At 37.2% G+C, this 22466-nt stretch overlaps 1 protein-coding gene across 1 annotated transcript in view; it reads right to left on the reverse strand.

Annotated features, from left to right (window-relative positions):
• Positions 1-22466, reverse strand: part of LOC123514879 — a 573117-nt gene that overhangs the window by 272216 nt on the left and 278435 nt on the right. The window contains exon 49 of the mRNA XM_045273138.1: positions 21269-21435. Within this exon, the coding sequence (XP_045129073.1) occupies positions 21269-21435 (167 nt within the window). The remainder of the gene's footprint in view (positions 1-21268; positions 21436-22466) is intronic.

A 22466-nucleotide genomic window follows, 5' to 3' on the forward strand; every position in this document is an offset into this window, starting at 1 on the left:
ACCTAGGGATCTGCATCAGGAAGCCAGTGGCATATAGGATAACGTGGTAAGCGTGGAATAGGGCTGACGTCCATGCATGGGTTTGAATTCCATCACATACCACTTTGAAACTAAGCCATTTGTAGAGTGATTTAAAGTTACTTACATGTCACCATGATACCCATGTTCTAGGTGGTTACACCAAATATGTACTTGGGTGGTGATATGGCCCCTTATTTGGGTACCTCTATAAATAAAATTGTCTTCGCCACTAATGGGCAGAAGCTTAACAGTACTTTTCACATATACTCCTCAAGTATGCATACAGATGCTATAGGCTGTAAAAAAAAAAAGCAGTATCAGCTATACCAGAAAACCATTTTTTTCAGCTCAGTAATACTGGTATTACTGGTATCAGAATGGGAAAACCTTATGTGCGGCTGTTCGAGTAACAGATACTTTTTGACTACCAGGTCAAATCTTTGTGTTCAAGTGTCAAAAAGTTCAACATTTAAGATATTCAGGTATTGAATCTTCACTATATATATATATATATATATATATATATATATATATATATATATATATATATATATATATATATATATATATATATATATACACATACAGTAAAGTCCCGGGTTACGTCGGTCTCGAGTTATGTCAAACTCGTAGTTACATCAGTCCACTATAAGGCAATTTATGATTAAAAAAATAAAAAATTTATAAATCGTAAAGTGCGGGATTTATTATTATTGTTGGTGGTTGCCCGCCACACCGCCCGCCTCACGCTTGACAGTGCTTCCATTTTAGGGTAAAATACCCTAAACTAGGGTAAGTGGACCCTTCTTAGAGTAGTGTTTAGGGTAATGCATAAACTAGGGTAATTTTAGGGTAATCTGCCATCCTATGGATAGGTGTGCTTGGAATAGTGCCAATCTGGTGGCAGGCTGGTTCTCTTTCATGTTCGATTCATGTACACAATCATCCCCATGACTTGTATCATCCCTTAACCCTCCCACCCCATCCCCTTTCTCCCCCGTCTCCACTCACCCGTCTACTACGCGTACACGTTTTGGACCTTCGGACGGTTAGATCACAGTTCACACACAGAGTCAGTCACTTGCGATGACGAGTCCACACAGAACAGCCGCAGTAGTGGCTGTAGTGTGTAGTCCTGTGTGTGTGTTTGGGGGTGAGGGGGGGCCAATATTCAAACGTATGTATGATAAGAGTGCATTAATCAACAATTAATGGGCAACTTCGACGATCTAGGGTAAAATCAACAAAAATCTAGGGTAACATTTCATCAACTCATGGAAGCACTGACGCTTGAATACAATAACACCCTGCCTCAGTTCCACCACACCATCGCCCTTAGCAAGAGTGTTATCCTACTTCTGCGTTTCCTGAATCAAGTTCTTAGTATCTTGCTCAATGGCACCAGAGAAAACTTCTTAGTGACAGCAGTGATGCTAAGAAAAGGAAAATCATTATGCTACAAGAAAAAAAGGACATAATTAAAAGACATGAGAAGGGAGGCAGCAGCTGTGTGTCAGGGAGGGAAGAAGAAAATGGGAAGCCCGTTACCATGACAACAGGGAGGTTGACGACCTTGAGGGCTCCCACACCCATCACAACAATAACAACTCCGGAGCCTTCGCCTGGGCCACACAACACTCGCAGCTGACTTGCACCGTCTGCGCCTGTCTGCTGATCCCTATTGCCCTTTCCTATTGCATTTCCTGCCCTGCTGCCCACGCTTCTACTCCCACCGCACTGCACTACGCTCCCAGCTGTCCGCCCTGTGGGCATCACAACATTCGACCTGCCCACCCTCCTGGCGGCCTCAGGCGTCCACCCCTCTCAGCAGCCTGCAGTCCTTCGCGTTTGTGGCCCTAATCAACCACAAAAACAAGCTTGTGTTTCATATTTCTACATAGTTGTAAATAATATAACAATATAACCTTTAACTTACCTGAATGACCATAAACAATGATTGGTTTAAAACTCGATAATATGCTTTGAAATGTACGGAAACTCGAGTTACATACAAAATCGACTTACGTCATCTTTCAGGAACGTAACTCTGACGTAAACCGAGACCTTACTGTATATATATATATATATATATATATATATATATATATATATATATATATATATATAGAGAGAGAGAGAGAGAGAGAGAGAGAGAGAGAGAGAGAGAGAGAGAGAGAGAGAGAGAGAGAGAGAGAGAGAGAGAGAGAGAGAGAGAGAGAGAGAGAGAGAGAGAGAGAGAGAGAGAGAGAGAGAGAGAGAGAGAGAGAGAGAGAGAGATATATATATATATATATATATATATATATATATATATATATATATATATATATATATATATATATATATATATATATATATATATATATATATATATATATATATATATATATATATATATATATATATATATATATATATATATATATATATATATATATATATATATATATATATATATATATATATATATATATAGAGAGAGAGAGAGATATATATATATATATATATATATATATATATATATATATATATATATATATATATAGAGAGAGAGAGAGAGAGAGAGAGAGAGAGAGAGTATATATATATATATATATATATATATATATATATATATATATATATATATATATATATATATATATATATATATATATATATATATATATATATATATATATATATATATATATATATATATATATATATATATATATATATATATATATATATATATATATATATATATATATATATATATATATATATATATATATATATATATATATATATATATATATATATATATATATATATATATATATATATATATATATATATATATATATATATATATATATATATATATATATATATATAGAGAGAGAGAGAGAGAGAGAGAGAGAGAGAGAGAGAGAGAGAGAGAGAGAGAGAGAGATATATATATATATATATATATATATATATATATATATATATATATATATATATATATATATATATATATACAGGCAACCCCATTTAACGAAGGTTCACACAACGAAATTTGGCTACAACGAAGGTTTTGTTTTACTACCATCTGTTCATTTAACAAACACCAAACTCGCTTTAACGAAGTTTTATCCAGGTAATTTTTTCCAAATTTGAAAGCTCTGCCGTATCATGCAAGCTGACAGGCATTTGAATACACCAGGAGCTGCTGGTACTAAGGCCTGCCTCAGGAGAAATCCTGAGACACCTGTAGAATAAAGATCAAGATCAAGCCTCTCGTGGACAACACAGGCGCTGCCGATACAAAGGTGACCTTGACACAGTCTCATTGGTCCCTACATGGAGTACATGGAAAATCCCAGGCACTCTACAAAGGAGCAGATGGCAAGCATTGTGTCCTTCTACAGGTCAGGGTAGTCTGTGAAAGATATTTCTAAAATTGTAGGATTGGTCAGCAAGTGCAATAAAGAAAATAACCCACTCCTGCTGGCTGATGTCTCTAAGAGGATAGTGCAGCGTACCCTCAACGACAGGCTACGATACCGCAGCTGTCGCCCTCGCCGCAAGCCTCGTCTCACTCAGCAGCAAGTGAAGAACAGGATTGCTTTCTGCCAGAAATATTTAGAGTGGGATGCAGCAAAGTGGCTGCAGGTCCTATGGAGTGATGAATGAATAACTTTTTTCTGTGGCTGGAAACGGAGTTGGAAATGTGTACCGTCGCATTGGCAGCGACCCGCTTGATCCACGCTACACACGCCTGACTGAAGATTCCCTGACAGTGTTATGGTGTGGGGTGCTTTTGGGTACCATGGCCAGGGACAATTAGTTGTGCTGCCGAGGAATGAAAACCTCGATAAAAACACCTACCTGGAGCTTTTGTGTGACCACCTGCCTGAGTGTTTTGAGGCTTGCCAGACTGACATTTTTATGCAGGACGGGGCACAATGTCATACTGCCCGTGATGTACAGCAGTGGCTAAAAGACTGTCAGGTAGACTTTATTGAAGACTGGCCAGGAAATTCTCCAGATATAAATCCCATCAAAAACCTGTGGGCCATCATTAACCCCTTCAATACGGTGACGCCTATGTAGGCGTCATGAAGCCCCAGTAGCAAATACGGTGACGCCTACGTAGACGTCATATTTCTTTTCTGAGCTTTCTTCAGTTCAGTTGTCCGTATAGTGTGTTGGGTACTAACTACACACGCCGTATGCTGTCCTTGAAATCCTAGTGCTCCTCCCACCATCCTTGTCTCCACCAATCACTAAAGATAAGCTACATGCGTCCCGCCTTGTGTCTAAAATTACCCAATGGCATAGACTGTTCCCATCTCTCTCTCTCTCTCTCTCTCTCTCTCTCTCTCTCTCTCTCTCTCTCTCTCTCCCTCCTCCCATCTCCCTTTCCTTCCTCCCCATCTCCTTCCCTCCTCCCCTCTCCCTCTCGAAGATAAGTTACATGCGTCCCGCCTTGTAACATTCGTGAAAACACACACACACAGACACACACACACGCAAATACAAAAAAAAAAATTTTCTAAGCTCTCTCTCTCTCTCTCTCTCTCTCTTCCTCTCGAAAGATTAGCTACATGTGTCCCGCTTGTGTCTAAAATATTAGCAAATGTCACTCTCTCTCTCTCTCTTCTCTCTCTTCGAAGGCGATATAGTGACCAAAAAATAGCAGCATAATACACAAAGACGACAAGTATGACAAGCTTGCACGAGTTTCCCGCACTTGGGCACGTGGCACTACCACCCGTATATCATACAGGCGGGCTTTTTTAACATCTGGCGCGAAGGGGTTAAAAGGGATCTAAGGCAGCACGACACACGCACCATCCCACAGCTGATCGAGGCAGTGCAGCAGGCGTGGAGGAATATCGACACAAAACATCTATAAAACTTAACTGATTCTGTACCTAAATGTCTCAAGGAGTGCCTGAAGAAGAAAGGAAGACCATTGACATACTAATCATTTGTAAGTACCCATTATATTACTGTTAATGTACTGTTTGATGCCACTTACAGCTATTGTGTTGGTGCCGCACGAACTTTTGGCGCCGACTGTATGTATATAAATATATATATATATATATATATATATATATATATATATATATATATATATATATATATATATATATACAGTAAAGTCCCGGGTTACGTCGGTCTCGGGTTACGTCAAACTCGTAGTTACGTCAGTCCACTATAAGGCAATTTAAGATCAAAAAATTGAAAATTTATAAATCGTAAAGTGCGGGATTTATTGTTATTGTTGGTGGTTGCCCGCCACACCGCCCGCCTCACGCTTGAATACAATAACACCCTGCCTCAGTTCCACCACACCATCGCCCCTGGCAAGAGTGTTATCCTACTTCTGCGTTTACTGACTCAAGTTCTTAGTATCTTGCTCAATGGCACCAAAGAGAAAACTTCTTAGTGACAGCAGTGATGCTAAGAAAAGGAAAACCATTATGCTACAAGAAAAAGAGGACATAATTAAAAGACATGAGAAGGGAGGCAGCAGCTGTGTGTGAGGGAGGGAAGAAAATGGGAAGCACGTTACCATGACAACGGGGAGGTTGACAACCTTGAGGGCTCACACACCCATCACAACAATAACAACTCCGGAGCCTTCGCCTGGGCAACATGACACTCGCAGCTGACTTGCACCGTCTGCGCCTGTCTGCTGATCCCTATTGCCCTTTCCTATTGCATTTCCTGCCCTGCTGCCCACGCTTCTACTCCCACCGCACTGCACTATGCTCCCAGCTGTCCCCCCCTGGGCGTCACAACATTCGACCTGCCCACCCTCCTGGCGGCCTCAGGCGTCCACCCCTCTCGGCAACCTGCAGTCCTTCGTGTTCGTGGCCCTAATCAACAACAAAAACAAACTTGTGTTTCATATTCCTACATAGTTGTAAATAATATAACAATATAACCTTTAACTTACCTGAATGACCATAAACAATGATTGGTTGAAAACTCGATAATATGCTTTGAAATGTACGGAAACTCGAGTCACGTACAAAACGACTTACGTCATGTTTCAGGAACGTAACTCTGACGTAAACCGAGTCCTTACTGTATATATATGTGTATATATATATATATATATATATATATATATATATATATATATATATATATATATATATATATATATATATATATATATATATATATATATATATATATATATATATATATATATATATATATATATATATATATATATATATATATATATATATATATATATATACTGTGTGATAAAGTCCCGCACGGAAGACTTCTTTGGAAACTAGAGTACATAGGAGGACTGCGTGGAACCTTACTCGAATGGACAAGAGATTATATTTGAAGGATAGAGAAATAAAAACTGTGATCAGAGGAGCTATCAGTGAGAGAATTTGTATGAACTCCTCTAACTTCTAATGACTCATATGACATCATAAAAATAGTGTACACTGGTGACCCAATACGCTGCGAAACGTATATATAATTTTTTCCTAACCCATGTGGTATGTTGGGTACCAGCCCCCCTATTTCTATTATTTCTTATGGGAAAATTACGTCCGCTTAAGGAATTTTCACACTACAAACAGCTTTGACACCCCCTATCCTGTTCGTTAAGCAGAGTATTGCTGTATATATGTATGTACAGTATGAACGGTCATCTTGCGTAATATAGTTTCGCGAATTTAGCATCTCGCGTCTATTTCAAATTTCCCGCCTTCTGCCATCTAGCAGTGGTAAATGAACATCTCGCGCATGCGCAAAGGCTGGCGCGCCAGTTTAATGGTTGGCTTGGGTCAGTCACATCAGGGCAGAAGCTGGGTCAACAACAATTTTGCGATTTTGTTGTGTATTGCTACAAGAACTAGAGAGGATTGAGGCTGAGCTAAGTGTACGTGACCAGGATGAGCCCGATGAACCGATCGCCAGCACCAGTTCATACCCACCACCATCTCAGACCCGAGAAGTGTTAACTGTGAACCAGTTTTTGAAAAACTACAACATTAAGGATGCTGTTGACCGCATTGTGAAGGCCTGGCAGAAAATAAACAAAGCTACAGTGTTACACGCTTGGAAATTTTTGTTAGGTGAGGTCGGAACAGCTGTGCGTGAGCGCCAGCAGGAAGCCACCACACTCTTGCAGACTGTAGAAGCTGCACGTCTGATCCCTGCACCTGGCTTTTCGGCTGTGGAGGCCAGTGAATTGCAAGAAATTATTGGTATCCATCAAGAGGAGGCTACTATTGAGATGCTTGAGGAAGATGAAGCTCAAGATGATCCTGAAGAGGATGGACAGCAGGAGCAAAAAGTTTAGCCAGGCGAACCGACAACTCTGCAACTGAAGGAGATTCTCACCACCTTCTCATGGCTGACTGAATAACTGGAGGAATATGACAGGCATCCATATCCAAGCAGCATGTTACAGCCATCTCTTGATCAAGTGATGAACATTTATAAAGACCTCTACATGTCTCGTGTTAATACTTGCCACCAATCACTGATCACAGGATACTTCAGTCAATCACAGGCTGCCAATGCTATGGATAACGTAACAGCAGAACCAGGTGAAGATGAAGAGGATGTCGACGACCTGCTGGGCCTTTTACAGGAAGATGACATCGCTCTGGATTTTGATGGCTTTGAAGCTGAGGTAGCACTCAGTGCTGGAGGTAATGCACAAACAGTGGAGGGAGCGAGCGAGTAGTCAGTAGTCACGGCTCCCCACCACTACCAAGCCAGGCCACTCAAGCTAGTCACAGACTCTCGTAACGTAAGTAAAAAATATTCTAACCTTTATTATTATGTTGAAAAGTGTTTAATATTGTTTATTAACATACAGATTATGCATAACCTCGTTTATGTGAACAATTTTCAGCACAATATTTTGTGTTTTTGGAGGGTTATTTGGAGTTATATGATGATCATGTATCATATCTAAGAACCAATTATGCTATTTACAGGTATTTCAATATCGCTCATCTCGCGATTTTTCGTCTCGCGGCCGATAGTCCAGTACCAATTTAACGCGAGATGACCAACCTTACTGTATGTGTGTGTGTGTATATATATATATATATATATATATATATATATATATATATATATATATATATATATATATATATATATATATATATATATATATATATATATATATATATATATATATATATATATATATATATATATATATATATATATATATATATATATATATATATATATATATATATATATATATATATATATATATATATATATATATATATATATATATATATATATATATATATATATATATATATATATATATATATATATATATATATATATATATATATATATATATATATATATATATATATATATATATATATATATATATATATATATATATATATATATATATATATATATATATATGTATATATATATATATATATATATGTGTGTGTGTATATATGTATGTATATATATATATGTATATATATGTGTATGTATATATATGTGTATGTATATATATATATATATATATATATATATATATATATGTATATATATATATATATATATATATATATATATATATATATATATATATATATATATATATATATATATATATATATATATATATATATATATATATATATATATATATATATATATATATATATATATATATATATATATATATATATAAGCAAAGCTTAATGAAGGGGTTATGTTCCTAAAAAACCCTTCATTAAACGAAACTTCGTTAAGCGAACCGATTATAACAAGTTTAACCCGACTTGAACTTTCATTGAGAGTAAAGAAAGCGAGAGTGCATCAGAGTAAAGTGAAAGGTTTAATGAAAGTAAAAATTATGAAGTTAAACATTTAGGCAGTTTAATTTAAGTCATTATAATGTACAGTCAACCCTCGGCTATCGCGACTTCAGCTATCACGCACCCACGAAAAGCTACTAAAATTTCATTATCGCGACCTCAGATGCCTGCTATCGCGCGCCCAGCCATGACATCATGGGATATCTGAGCGCTCATTGGCCAAAACCGCCTTCCTGCCAAGATCGATTCGGCTATCGCGTTTTCGGCTATGGCGTAGCTATTTCGGCCCCAATTGGGCGCGATAGCCGAGGGTTAAGTGTACACTAATGTATGTATGCACTAACTTTATAATGTTCATGATCTTAAATTTATGAAGGGAGGGAGAGTGAAACGGGAAAGACACTAACCGGCAATCTGTGAAATGTAAACAAAGGGCGCATCATTGTATCACATACAAGACTTATGTACCGCATTTCCACAAGGCTTTCCATTTTATCCATTGTAGAGTAACGAGTTCAGGTGGTTCTTTTACCTTGCAAGGAAGATACGATCTCACCAGGCTTCTTAATAGAGTCTGCTGACTTGAAAATAGTAGAGACAGTAGATGGAGTCAAGATGGTGGCGAGCAATACTATTACTTTTCTTGCCTCTCTCGTGTCTGTGAATAATATCCAACTTCACTTCGAGAGTAAGAGACTTTTTGGTCTTCTTAGCAACGCTAGGCGACATTGCAGGGCGGTTTGTTGGTAAGTTCAGCGAGGGAAGATGAGAGGCTGCTGACGCTGTAATTGTTTTGAACAGGGGAGTGAGTGGTGCGCGTGTTGTCCACGAGAGGTGCTGGTGTATTCAAAAGCCTGTCGGCTTGCGTGATACGGCAATACTTTCAAACTTCGAAAAAAATTACCTGGATAAAACTTCGTTAAAGCGAGTTTGGTGTTCGTTAAACGAGCAGATGGTAGTAAAATTAAACCTTCGTTGTAGCGAAATTTCGTTGTGTGAACCTTCTTTCGGTGGGGGTTGCCTGTATATATATATATATATATATATATATATATATATATATATATATATATATATATATATATATATATATACACTGTGTGATAAAGTCCCGCACGGAAGACTTCTTTGGAAACTAGAGAACATAGGAGGACTGCGTGGAACCTTGGTCAAATGGACAAGAGATTATTTGAAGGATAGAGAAATGAGAACTGTGATCAGAGATACATACTCATCTTTGGGTAAAGTAACTAGTGGAGTGCCACAAGGGTCAGTGTTAGCCCCCATTATGTTTCAAGTTTATGTAAACAACATTCACATTGGGATAAACAGTTACATAAATTTATTAGCTGATGATGCAAAGTTCCTAAGAGTTATCAAAACCTGAATGGACTGTCTGCTGTTGCAGGAAGATATAAACAAGATCTATGAATGGAGCAAGAAGTGGAAATTGGAGTTTAATGCCAAGAAATGCCACATAATGAGACTAGGAAAGAGTAAGAGAAGACCAGTATGGAACTATTTGATGGCATAAGAGTAAATAATGAAGACTAAAGAGGAAAAAGATCTTGGAGTAATCATACAAGAAAATCTGAGCCCTGATAAACACATAAGCAAGATATTTGGACTATCATACAAGGTGTTGACTAATAGCAGAGTGGCATTTCATTACATGGATAAAGATAGGAAAAAATCATCACAAGCATGATACGCCCAAGGCTGGAATATGCAGCAGTGGTATGGTCTCTGAGCTATAAAAAGGATATAAGAAAATTGGAAAGGATACAGAAGATTGCTACAAAGATGGTGCCAGAATTAAAGGACCTCACATATGAAGAACGACTGAAGGAAATGGGACTGCCAACCTTACAAGATAAAAGAGAATGCGGGGACCTAATAACAATGTATAAGATAGTAAATGATACTGAAAAGAAAGACAAAGAAGACCTGGTGCTGTTGACAGAAGAAGATGGAAGGACAAGAGGATATGAAAAGATCAGGATGAGGCAGTGTGTGAAGGATATTGGAAAATACAGTTTTCCACACAGAATGGTGGAAAAATGGAATGCATTGGATAATGGAATTGTCACACCACATAGTGTGCATAACTTTAAAGAGAAACTAGATAAATGGAAATATGGAGACAGGACACTATGAGCCCCGCTCGAACTCTGTACAATACAACGGGGGAATTACAACTAGGTATACACACACACACACACACACACACACACACACACACACACACACACACACACACACACACACACACACACACTTGCCGTGGCTAAGAGAGGACGGCTCGTCTCCGGCTGTGGATGGGAAGAAGTGAAAATACCTATGGTGTTACAGGGGCCGGGTACCTCTAAGTTAGTGTCCTGTTGATGTCCTACTGTCACATAGTTTTGAAAGTGAGGGATATGGAGAGTGGTCCCTGAGATGAGTGTGTGGGCGGTGATTGTTTTGGCCGTAATCAGCTGACGTTAACAAACATGGGCTCTAGACAACCTAAGGATTTTGAAGGTTTTGTAACTGCTCCAAGAGGACTGGAGAAATCAGATATGGATGCAAGAATCCAGGCACTGGAAAGCAAGTTCCTAAACATTTTGTCCATAGAAGAAAAACTGGATCGAGTTATAGCCGAGAATGATTAGTTCAAAAAAGAGATCTATTTGTTAACGATAGCGAATAAAGAGCTATTGAAGGAAAAAAATAGAGATGAAGAAAGAAAACCAACAACTAAGGAAACAAGGTGAAGAGAAGAAGGCTAAACTCCTAGAAATGGAGATGAAAATATCTGAAGGGGACTTGAGGAAGGAGGAATGCCTTAATCTAATTGATGCCAGGATGAAAGAAGTGAACCACGAACATCAGGAGGTACAAAAGTCCTTTAAGGAGATAGTGAAAAAGCAGGAAGAGGAAAATAAAGGGATTACGCAGAGGGAAATGGTAAAGGCACTAAAGGAAAATGAGTATGTGGTGAGAGATATTGCTGAAAAGAAAAAATGTGTGATCATAACAGGATTGAGGGAGGAAACTAACAGAAACTGGCAGGATAGGAGGGATAAGGAAAATGACAGGATTAAGTCTTTACTGGACAAGATCTCTGGGGAAGAAGAGGACCTATGTGCTGAGGTAGAAGAAAGTGTGAGATTGGGAGCTTTTAAGGAAGGCAAGAATAGACCATTAAAATTGAAATTAAAGTCTCAGGTGGCAGCTGAGGCCTTGTTGAGGAGGGCTTGGAAAGTTAAGGACTCTGAGGAAACCAAAACAATTTACATAAGAAGAAATATGTCACAGGATGAGCGAATGAAAATGAAAGAGCTTGTAACTGAAGTGAAAGAGAGGAATGACGAAAGAACAGAGGAGGAAAAGACCAAGTTTTTTTGGAGGATGAGAAATGGGAGGCTAAAGAAGTAGTGGATAAAACAGGCAGAATAGACATTACATGGAAGAAAGAGACTAGGAATGGAATACAAGTGACTTACACGAACATAGATGGATTTCTGTCTAAGAGGCTGGAATGTATGGATTACCTAAGAAATAACGAACCGGGCATAATGTGTGTAGTGGAAACAAAACTAAGGCCCGAAATAAAGCTGGACTGGTTTGTTATAAAACACTACAAAGCATGGAGAAATGATAGAAAAAATAAAGGAGGTGGTGGTATAATGGTTCTTACTAAGGAAGATCTGATAGTGAAGGAGGTGAACTATAGTAAGGGAAATGAGGAAGTGATAAGTATGCTTATAACAGATGGCAAGAGGGACATTAATAATATAACAGTATACATACCACCCAGAACCAGTGCTTGGGAATATGAACAGTACCAAATGGTGATGAGAAATACTGTAGACAGAATGAAGCAAGAACTCATCAGAAAGGATAGAGTGATGATAGTCGGAGACTTTAATTGTAAAGAAACAGTGTGGGAAGACTACGAACTGGTGAACGGTGGTGAGTGGGCAGAGGAATTGTTAAAGGTAGCAACAAATAACTTGATTACACAGTGGGTGAGATCACCAACAAGGTGCAGGGGACAAGATGTTGCAGCAAGGTTGGATTTGGTATTTACCAGGGGCATCTATCTAAAAGAGGAAATTGAACATAAATGTCCCTTGGGGAGAAGCGATCATGAGCTGGATACAGAATTAAGCACGAATAAGATTGTGGAATGCAGGGAGGAAAAATTAAATTATATTAGGGCAAATTATAACCATATAAGGGAGTTCTTTAATGAAATTGACTGGTCTGTGGTATACCAAGAAAGGGATATGCAATTGAAATACGATAAATTTATGGATTTGTATAACTCTGCTGTGAAAAAGTTTGTGCCATATTACAGAGAGAGGACTTTAAATAATAAACAGTGGTTTAATAGAAATTGTGAAGAAGCAAAAAAGAACAAAGAAAAGGCATGGAAGAAACTTAAGAAAAACAGTGATGTATTATCAAGAGAAGTTTACAAAACAGCAAGGAATAGATACGTTGAAGTAAGGAGAACAGCACAGAATAAATATGAACAGAGGGTGGTGGAAAACTGTGATAGTGACCCAAAATGTTTTACAAATTCATAAATGGAAAACTAAATATAAGGGAGGCAATAGAAAAGGTAAAAATGGGAAGAAGTATATGAGGATGCTGGAGATATAGCTGAAATTTTGAACGACAACTTTTGCAAAGTGTTTACAAAGGAGGAGCATTTTATGGGAGGAAGGCCTACGGAAATAAAGCAAATGCAGGACATCATGGTTACTAAGGAAGATGTAAGGAAAATTATAAGCAATCTGGATATTAATAAATCAATGGGGCCTGATGGCATATCTGGGAGGTTGCTAAATGAATGTAAGGATCAATTGTTGAACCCCGTATTTGATATTGTGGAAACCTCCATACGAACAGGATTAGTCCCGAAAGAGTGGAAAAGAGCTGACATTGTGCCTATATATAAGAATGGTAGTAGAATGGAACCGCTAAATTATAGACCAGTATCGTTGACTAGTATATTGTGCAAGGTATGTGAAGAAGTAATTAAAGCTAAGTGGAGTGAGTATCTAGAAAGTGAAAACATTCTGAGTGAAAGACAGTTTGGTTTCAGAAAAGGAAGATCGTGTATCCAATTTATTATGTTTTTATTCAAGAGTGACTGACATACTACAACATAGAGAGGGATGGGTGGATGCTATCTACCTGGACTTGAGAAAGGCCTTTGATAAAGTACCACACAATAGACTGATGTGGAAACTAAAGAAGATTGGAGGAGTAAATGATAAACTAGCAAAATGGATGGAAAATTACTTAATGGGAAGAGAAATGAGAACAGTGGTGAGAGGAAGGAAGTCCGAGTGGAAGAAGGTAACCAGTGGAGTTCCACAAGGGTCAGTGCTTGGTCCCATCATGTTTTTGATTTATGTTAATGATATGCCAGTAGGAATTGACAGTTACATGAACATGTTTGCGGACGATACTAAAATTATGAGGAGAGTAAAGAATGTGGAAGATTGTAACAAGTTACAGGAAGATCTTGATAAAATATATGAGTGGAGTAAGGAGTGGCAGATGGAATTTAATATAGACAAGACCCATGTTATGAAAATGGGAAGAAGTAGATACAGACCAAACTGGGATTACAGGCTAGGTGAGGAGAAAATTAAAGAGACCAATGAGGAGAAAGACTTAGGAGTAACCGTGCAAAACACTTTGTCACCGGAGAAACACATTAACAAGATTTTTTTGAAAACATATAACATGCTTCAAAATATTGGCCTTGCATTCCACTACCTACTTGAAGGAATGATAAGGAAGATATTATGTACCTTAATAAGACCCCAGTTAGAATATGCAGCTTGTGTCTGGTCACCGCATATGAAGAAAATTGTGAAGAAGGTAGAAAGGGTACAGACGGAGTTAGACTATGAGGAAAGACTGAGGAAGCTGGGGCTGACCACATTAGAAGAGAGAAGAACAAGAGGAGACTTGATAACTATGTATAAATTGGTGAACAAGATTGACATGCTGGACAGAGAGTTGATAAAAGGTGACCACAAGTAATCATCTCCGAGGACATGGAAAAAAGCTAATAAAAGACATCTGTCTAAATGACGTGAGAAAATACAGTTTCCCGCATCGTAGCATTGATAAGTGGAATAAACTGAGCAGTGATGTCGTTGACGTGGTGTGTGTCAATCAGATGAAAGAGAGATATGACAGGAAAGGACAAGGAGACAGGACGCAAAGAGCTTAGCTCGGGCCCTGTAATACACAAATAGATAAATACAAATAGGTAAAGACACACACACACACACACACACACACACACACACACACACTCTCTCTCTCTCTCTCTCTCTCTCATCTTAGAAGAGAAATTGTACACTTCTAATAAGAGAGAGAGAGAGAGAGAGAGAGAGAGAGAGAGAGAGAGAGAGAGAGAGAGAGAGAGAGAGAGAGAGAGAGAGAGAGAGAGAGAGAGAGAGAGAGAGAGAGAGAGTATTCTTTCACCCCTTTTCATATCAAGTTTCAAGCAAATAACATGTAGGTATCATCTCTCTCTCTCTCTCACACATACAAACACGCCCCCTTGATCGTCTTCCCCAGAAAACGAGAGACACGCCTGCATCTCCATGAGCCACTCTGGGTTCTCAATATGATGTTTGGAGTCTGTTCTCTATCACCACTATCTCTGTCTTCTCTCTGTTCTGAGAAAACAGGTGGATCCTCTAAATCATTTTCCGAGTCTTCACTACTGCTGTCTTCGCTTTCTTCAGTTTCTTCCTCATAATCACTGTCACTGTAGTCAGGCTCAGAAGCACTGCTAAATAAAAAATTATCTGTCTTGTTCCATAGTGAGTTATGAACTGAGACGTCCCTTCGCTCTTATCAGGGTGCTTTCGACACAGCGGGTCGCTGGGGTTGCCAAGTGTCGCCCTTAGAATGGGAGAATAGCTTAGTTACCCCTAAACATACAGAGCTAGTGGCAACACTACGGGTGGAAAAAGAAGTCAGATACTTCCACTTGCCATCTGACTCGAGAAACCGCTCGTGGAGCTCAAACATGAGGCGCGAAAATTCTTGAGTACGGGAACGATCGATGTCACTACAGACGCACTGATGCAATCGTTCATATACGATCGCCGGAACATAAGGGTTAATGCATGTAGTTATTATGTATGATACTTGACTGGTCTTAGTACGCTTCTCCTGTAAGTTTTAAACTATTGGACATCTGCGGACTTAGACCATTTTCGTCTGTTGCATCCGATATCAGACCGGACAATTCAGAGCAGCGGATTTTGTCTGTTGCGTGTTAAGTCTGTAGCAGCGGGGTCTATTGCACCAAGGTATATATATATATATATATATATATATATATATATATATATATATATATATATATATATATATATATATAGTGGAGACTCAATACTCAAATGTATTAATAGTTGAACTTTTTAATACTCAAACACAAAAGTTTGATTAAACACTCAAAAAAATACCTGGTAGTCGAACGTCCACACATATGATTGTAAACAAAGGATCCCTGGCCTCTTCATTCCCCCTTCTGCCAGTTGTCCGACCATTGTCATTAGAATAGCATTTTCCTGCATTCTGTCTGCAGTTTTCATCTAGAAAATTACAATAGCACCAAAGGATTATATGTGGCGAAAATATCTGGTAATCAAACGGCTGCACACATGATTGTAAACAAAGCTCTGGCCTCTTCCTTCCTGCTGCAACCATTGTCCCGTTCTGATACCAGTAAGACCAAAACAAAATACCAGTATTCCAGTATATCAGATCTGTAGTCGCGCAATTGTGAGAAAAACAACATTTTTCTGCATTGTCTGTAGTTTTTATTTTGAAACTTATAATGGCACCAAAGAGGTTTATTAGTGGTGAAAATAAGGAATCTAGTGAGAGTCCAAGTGTTGAGTGTGCCACAGCCCTCCAGAAGAGGGTTCACAGGAATCACACCACAAGAAAAGTTGCCAAATGTTTTCGTGGATGGTGACTCATCTTCCGACGACCTCCCTCCTTTTCTACATTATCCATCACCAGCCTTCACTTATGTACAAATCAAAATAAAAAGATTACATTGAAATTTTACAAATTTAGGCTTTTGCGAAGATTAGAACAAATTACCTGATTTAAAGGTATCGATAGTCAAACTTTTTGATATTCAAACAGCCATTTGGAACAAACTAAATTTCAGTATTGGGTCTCCACTGTACAGGTTTCCCTCAATATTTGATATTTTGATTTTCTAATAGTTAGGAATTATGTCCACTCACTCTTTTTCCGTTGTCTGTGCTCATTTATCCAATTTTTAACCAATCACCAGAATGTAAACAAACCAAACGCACTCCTAATTCATCATCACCCATGCTACAGCTGCCACCCATCAAAATTCATCATCACTATAACTAGGGATAAGTGAACAAGATATTGCTTATTTTTTTCTGCTTGTCTTTTGTCTGTCCTCTACAGGAGCTGCTGATGCAAAGCTCGAGGTTCTAACATAGCCTTTGCAATGGCGCTCGATATAATCGTTGTTTCTTCCTTTATTCAATACAATTGGTTCTTTCACCTAAATGCTTTGTTTTGTTTTTTTGGTCTCATAATTATGCATAGTTATTTTCAGTAACCTTTTGTCTAAAAGCTGATAAGTAATCTCAAGCCATCTGTAGCATCAAGATCTGTCTTTTGTTTGTGTTCAGTCATCAGAGTTTGTTTTGCTGAAAATTCAAATTCAATGTTAAGTATTGCAAGTGATATGAGCACGATGTCTTCCAAGCAGCCTGCAACACCGAGTGCTGATGAATTTAAGACCAAAAGACCAAGGAAAACTTATCTTAAGAGTAAAAGCTTGAAATTGTTAAACACCATGAGAGAGCTAGGGAGCCAACTTCATTGCCACTACCTTACAGTTGCCTCACTCCACAGTCTCGAATGTCATAAAAAAGCAGAAAGAATGAAGAAAGCAGGTGAGACAGCATCTACATTAATGGCAAAGATGCTAACGAGGAAATGAGAGCCAATAATGAAGGTAATAGTGAGACTCTTAAGGCTGTGATTTGATGACTATAGTTGCCACTGAGTAGCACCTGCTAACTTAACTGAAGCTCATTTTCTCCTCTTATCAGTGGATATAGACCTAAAGAAGAAACCACTATATAAAAAAAATAATGAGCCTACACTATCTCTTTAGGTGGCACAAAAAATCATTCTCAGTATCTCAATACAAGTTAGACTGAAGTTACTCTCCCCATTAAATTAAATCCTATTGAACCTTAAGTTTGCTTTTCGATCATTCGTTATTTGATTTCATTTTCAGGAACGTGACCCAATCATAAAATGAAGGAAACCTGTATATATATATATATATATATATATATATATATATATATATATATATATATATATATATATATATATATATATATATATATATATATATATATATATATATATATATATATATATATATATATATATATATATATATATATATATATATATATATATACACTTACTGATCAACATTACCACTACTTGCTACCAAAAATGATCTTTTGTGTATATAATATAAAATAGTAAAAATTAAATGATTTCCAGCATTTCAAATAAATTTAAATAATTTGAAGTTTCAACCATGGAGATAAAACCAACATCACTGTCATGACTGCAATACCTACATACCCATAAATAAAGCACAAGCACAACATGTTTTAAAACAAACATAAACCTGGACAAAGAGAAAATATCAAGACTAAAATTAAAATACAGTGGTATCTCAGCTTTGGAATTTAAATGATTCTATGACAGACCTCATAACTTGATTTCCTCACATCTTAATCAATTTTCACAACAGAAATTCATGTAAGGGGAGTGTCCGGTTTAGAGACCGAAAAAATATGTAAAATAATTTTATTTGTGGAAAAAATTATGCGGTAGGTACACACGTTAGCTATTATTTCACGAAGTTTTATGGCAAAATGCGCATTGATTTCTGTTTAAATGCCATTTAAAGGTCCCATACTCAACCATGTGCATTTGTTTACATCAGCAGAATCAGATCTTTTTACTCAAAAACTATGAAAAAAGAGGCAAAAATCTTAACTTTTTTGGTGGACATGACACGGCAACACTGAAAGCAAGTGTTTGTATATGAGGCCACCAGTGAGATTCAGTAGGGGGAAAGCTATCACAGAGAGAGAGAGGTTGTTGTTGCATCTCTCGCTACCCGCCCTTTACTCTGCTAACAGCACGTAATCTAGTTACTGCATCCTGCTTTTCATCTACTGCCAACCATAGGACGGGTGTCTAAGAGGAATAAGCAGAGGAAGGATGCCTTGAATATGAGTATGGAAAGTCAAAGGATAAAATGAGCATGTTGAACCTGACACCTCAGATGCTACAGTACACCTCCTCGCATCACCCACCACCACCACCCTGACCACCGCCACACCACTGCCTGCCACTCCCACACCACAGCCCACCACATCTCACGCAGAACAAAGAATAGGAAGTGAAGAAGGAAAAACAACATTACTCACAATTAGAGAAGCTCTTCTACAAAATATAGAAGATGTGGATAATGACGACGAGCTTGTCATGCTAACGAAAAGAAGTCTGAAAAATCTTCTTTCCTCTCATTGTACATGCCCATATCCTGCCTTCGACTACAGTTTCGAGCCTGATGTATACAAGAACACCATAACTATGCACTGCACAACATGCAACTTCAAGAACACATCACAACCAAAAAGGTGACACCTGGATGTCGGAAGAAAAGCATCTTCATGACCAACATATTGACAGGGGGGACTAGGACCCTGATGCACTTAGCAATAAATCTGATTCTATTATGAGATTGTAGATAATAAAAGCGAACATACAGTAAACCTGAATAAACTTCCTAGTGTGTTATAATGGGATCGAGATCAATCCATAAACTTTATCGGCCCGTATCTCAAAACATAAGTTATTACCCTTCTAAAATCTATTTTGAAGCCAATTTTAGCTTGATTTCAATGAAACAAAAACTAAAAAGGAGAAGAATACTTCTTCCTTCAATTCGCGTTGTTATTTTTTTTATACATGTTACCTGTAATTTTGTATTAATATTTTTTTGGTCAAAAAAGGTAAAAAAAAAATTTGGAAAAAAAAAAAAAAATAAAAATAAATAAATCAATCAATCAAACGACAAAGAAACATTTCATATTATAAAATGTCTTTGCCACAGGCAAATAAAGGTTACGGGCAAATAATAGCGCCAAAATAACACTCTTAGTCTTAGTTGCAATTATATTTGCATGGCGGGGTTGGGGACTAGAATGGGTATGAATGTCTAATACTGATGTATATCTTGCCAATACTTCACAACATCAAAATCAGAGTGTTTCATGCATATTTACCAGAGATATGACAACACTGATCCAAACCAGACACTCCCCTTAAATGCCATTAATGAATTCCCGCATACTAAAAAAACTTTTTAAAGTTACTTGATAAGAAAAAATTATTCATACATAACAAATATTGTATTAAAACAGAATTTAACAAAAGAGAATAAACTGGTTTTATAAACTGTATATACTTTGGAGATCAGACATCTTGGAGTAATGGAAGATGCTAACAGAGATGGAGATTGGAGGAGGTAGGTACATAGGCTTAGGACCCATGGTAAGACAAAACCAAAATTTAGTAGAAAAAAAAACTCCATAAAAGACATAAAACTCTACCACAGCACAAGAAATGTTTTCATTGTGGGAAAAAAAAAAAAAAAAAAAAAAAAAAGCCAACTGAACATGCTGTGCATGGGAAGTTTTGCCAAATAGCAGCAGCATACCTGAAGCAAATTTGCAGCTCAGATTTTGGTTTGCAAGTTGAAGTAAAAAAATTGACCGAGTGACAGCTTGCATCTCAAATTTCTCTTGAGTAAAGGTGCTTGTAAGTCAAGGTTACTCTGTCACAACACTGGTACTTGGACTGGTGAAGAGTATGGAGAGAGAGAGAGAGAGAGAGAGAGAGAGAGAGAGAGAGAGAGAGAGAGAGAGAGAGAGAGAGAGAGAGAGAGAGAGAGAGAGAGAGAGAGAGAGAGAGAGAGAGAGAGAGAGAGAGAGAGGCAAGCCATGGATATTAACATCTCTAGGGATGTGATACTTTGTTAAGGTTTAGCAAATTTTTTATAATCTGCTAATGTAAAGTACCTGCAAACAAATAAATTTTGTTTACTCTTGTCTATATTAAGAAATAGAGAACTAAAATAATTTTTGTGGGTAGTAACAGATAAACACACATTCAACATTCAAAAGAGTCTCAATTACTTACCCTAGATGTTATGGGATGACTATACTAAAAAACAATCTCAGAGAATGATAAGAAGTACAATTGATAACTTAACTTACTTGAAATGCTTCCAAAGACCTCTTGGAACATAGTATTGCAGTTTAGAGCAGGCTAGATGTGCAAAGATTGCTTGCACCTGCTTAAGGATTCCAATGTGGTACTCTTTTCTACTCTCTTCATTAGAACTACTGCTCATTGTGTCCTCTTCATTGCCATCAAGATTTGTCTGTTGAAGTAATAAATAGACATATATATAATGATAAGGAGAAGATTTAATCTGAAAAAGTAGTATCAGTAAGTAACAAATACAAAAAAAAAGCTCCTCGAAGCATTGAAATATAACCACTTCATCCTCATTTGTATACATAACAATAAGAAGAGGTCTTTTGCCTAGGTGTGCACAAGCGACTTTAATCACTGCAACGTAAGTTGCGGTATAATCAGTTTCTATTCTTATTCCATATCTTAATATCATGTTTCTTCAGTACTATAAAAACAGAGCTGGAATTTTCATGCTCAGTGACTATTTTAGGACTAGTCTAGGGCAACAACAAGACTGTAAAAGAAAAAGGAAATATACTGAAGATGCCAGTCCCTGAAAAATAAAAAAAATTGTCAAAAATTGAAGATAATTGTCTATAAACTATTATCTTGAAAAATTTGAAGTCAAAAGCATAGAGAAATATTGTAGTGATAGGAAATTCTAGAATTTATCAGCCAAAGGAAGTATACTAGTTAAATCTAAAAATAATGGAACAGAGCAAGTTGAAAAAAAAAAAGAAAAAAAGATTGGAAACAAGGCCATAAGAGGTGATGCATGCAGTCAGCAAGATTATAAGTAGTAGATGTACTGATACCAAAAAGTTTGGCCGATTCCGATACTGATACCGATACCACCTAATTGGGCCGATACCGATACCACCGATACTGATACTACTACTTATAGTGATTACTGCACTGGACACCAGGATGAGATGGTGGACAGCGAGAGTTATCAGATGGGAGGCTTTGTTTGGGAGGATGCTGTAAGTCCTTCTGAGAACGTTTGTGAAATTGGAGCAATTCTAAAAGCTTTTTGAAGCCATTTGTAAAGGTAAATTACTCAGTAATTGGAATGAATATCTTCTCAGTCTTCTGATTCTTGTCAGTTATTTTAAATTCTTACTTCTTACTCTTTTGGCGACCATTTGGTCTTGTGCATTTTCATTATTAATTTTATTGACGATATTTTGGCAATCAAATATATTTTTTAAATTA

This window comes from Portunus trituberculatus, chromosome 38, assembly GCF_017591435.1.
Source record: "Portunus trituberculatus isolate SZX2019 chromosome 38, ASM1759143v1, whole genome shotgun sequence".
NCBI classification, from domain to species: Eukaryota; Metazoa; Arthropoda; class Malacostraca; order Decapoda; family Portunidae; genus Portunus; species Portunus trituberculatus.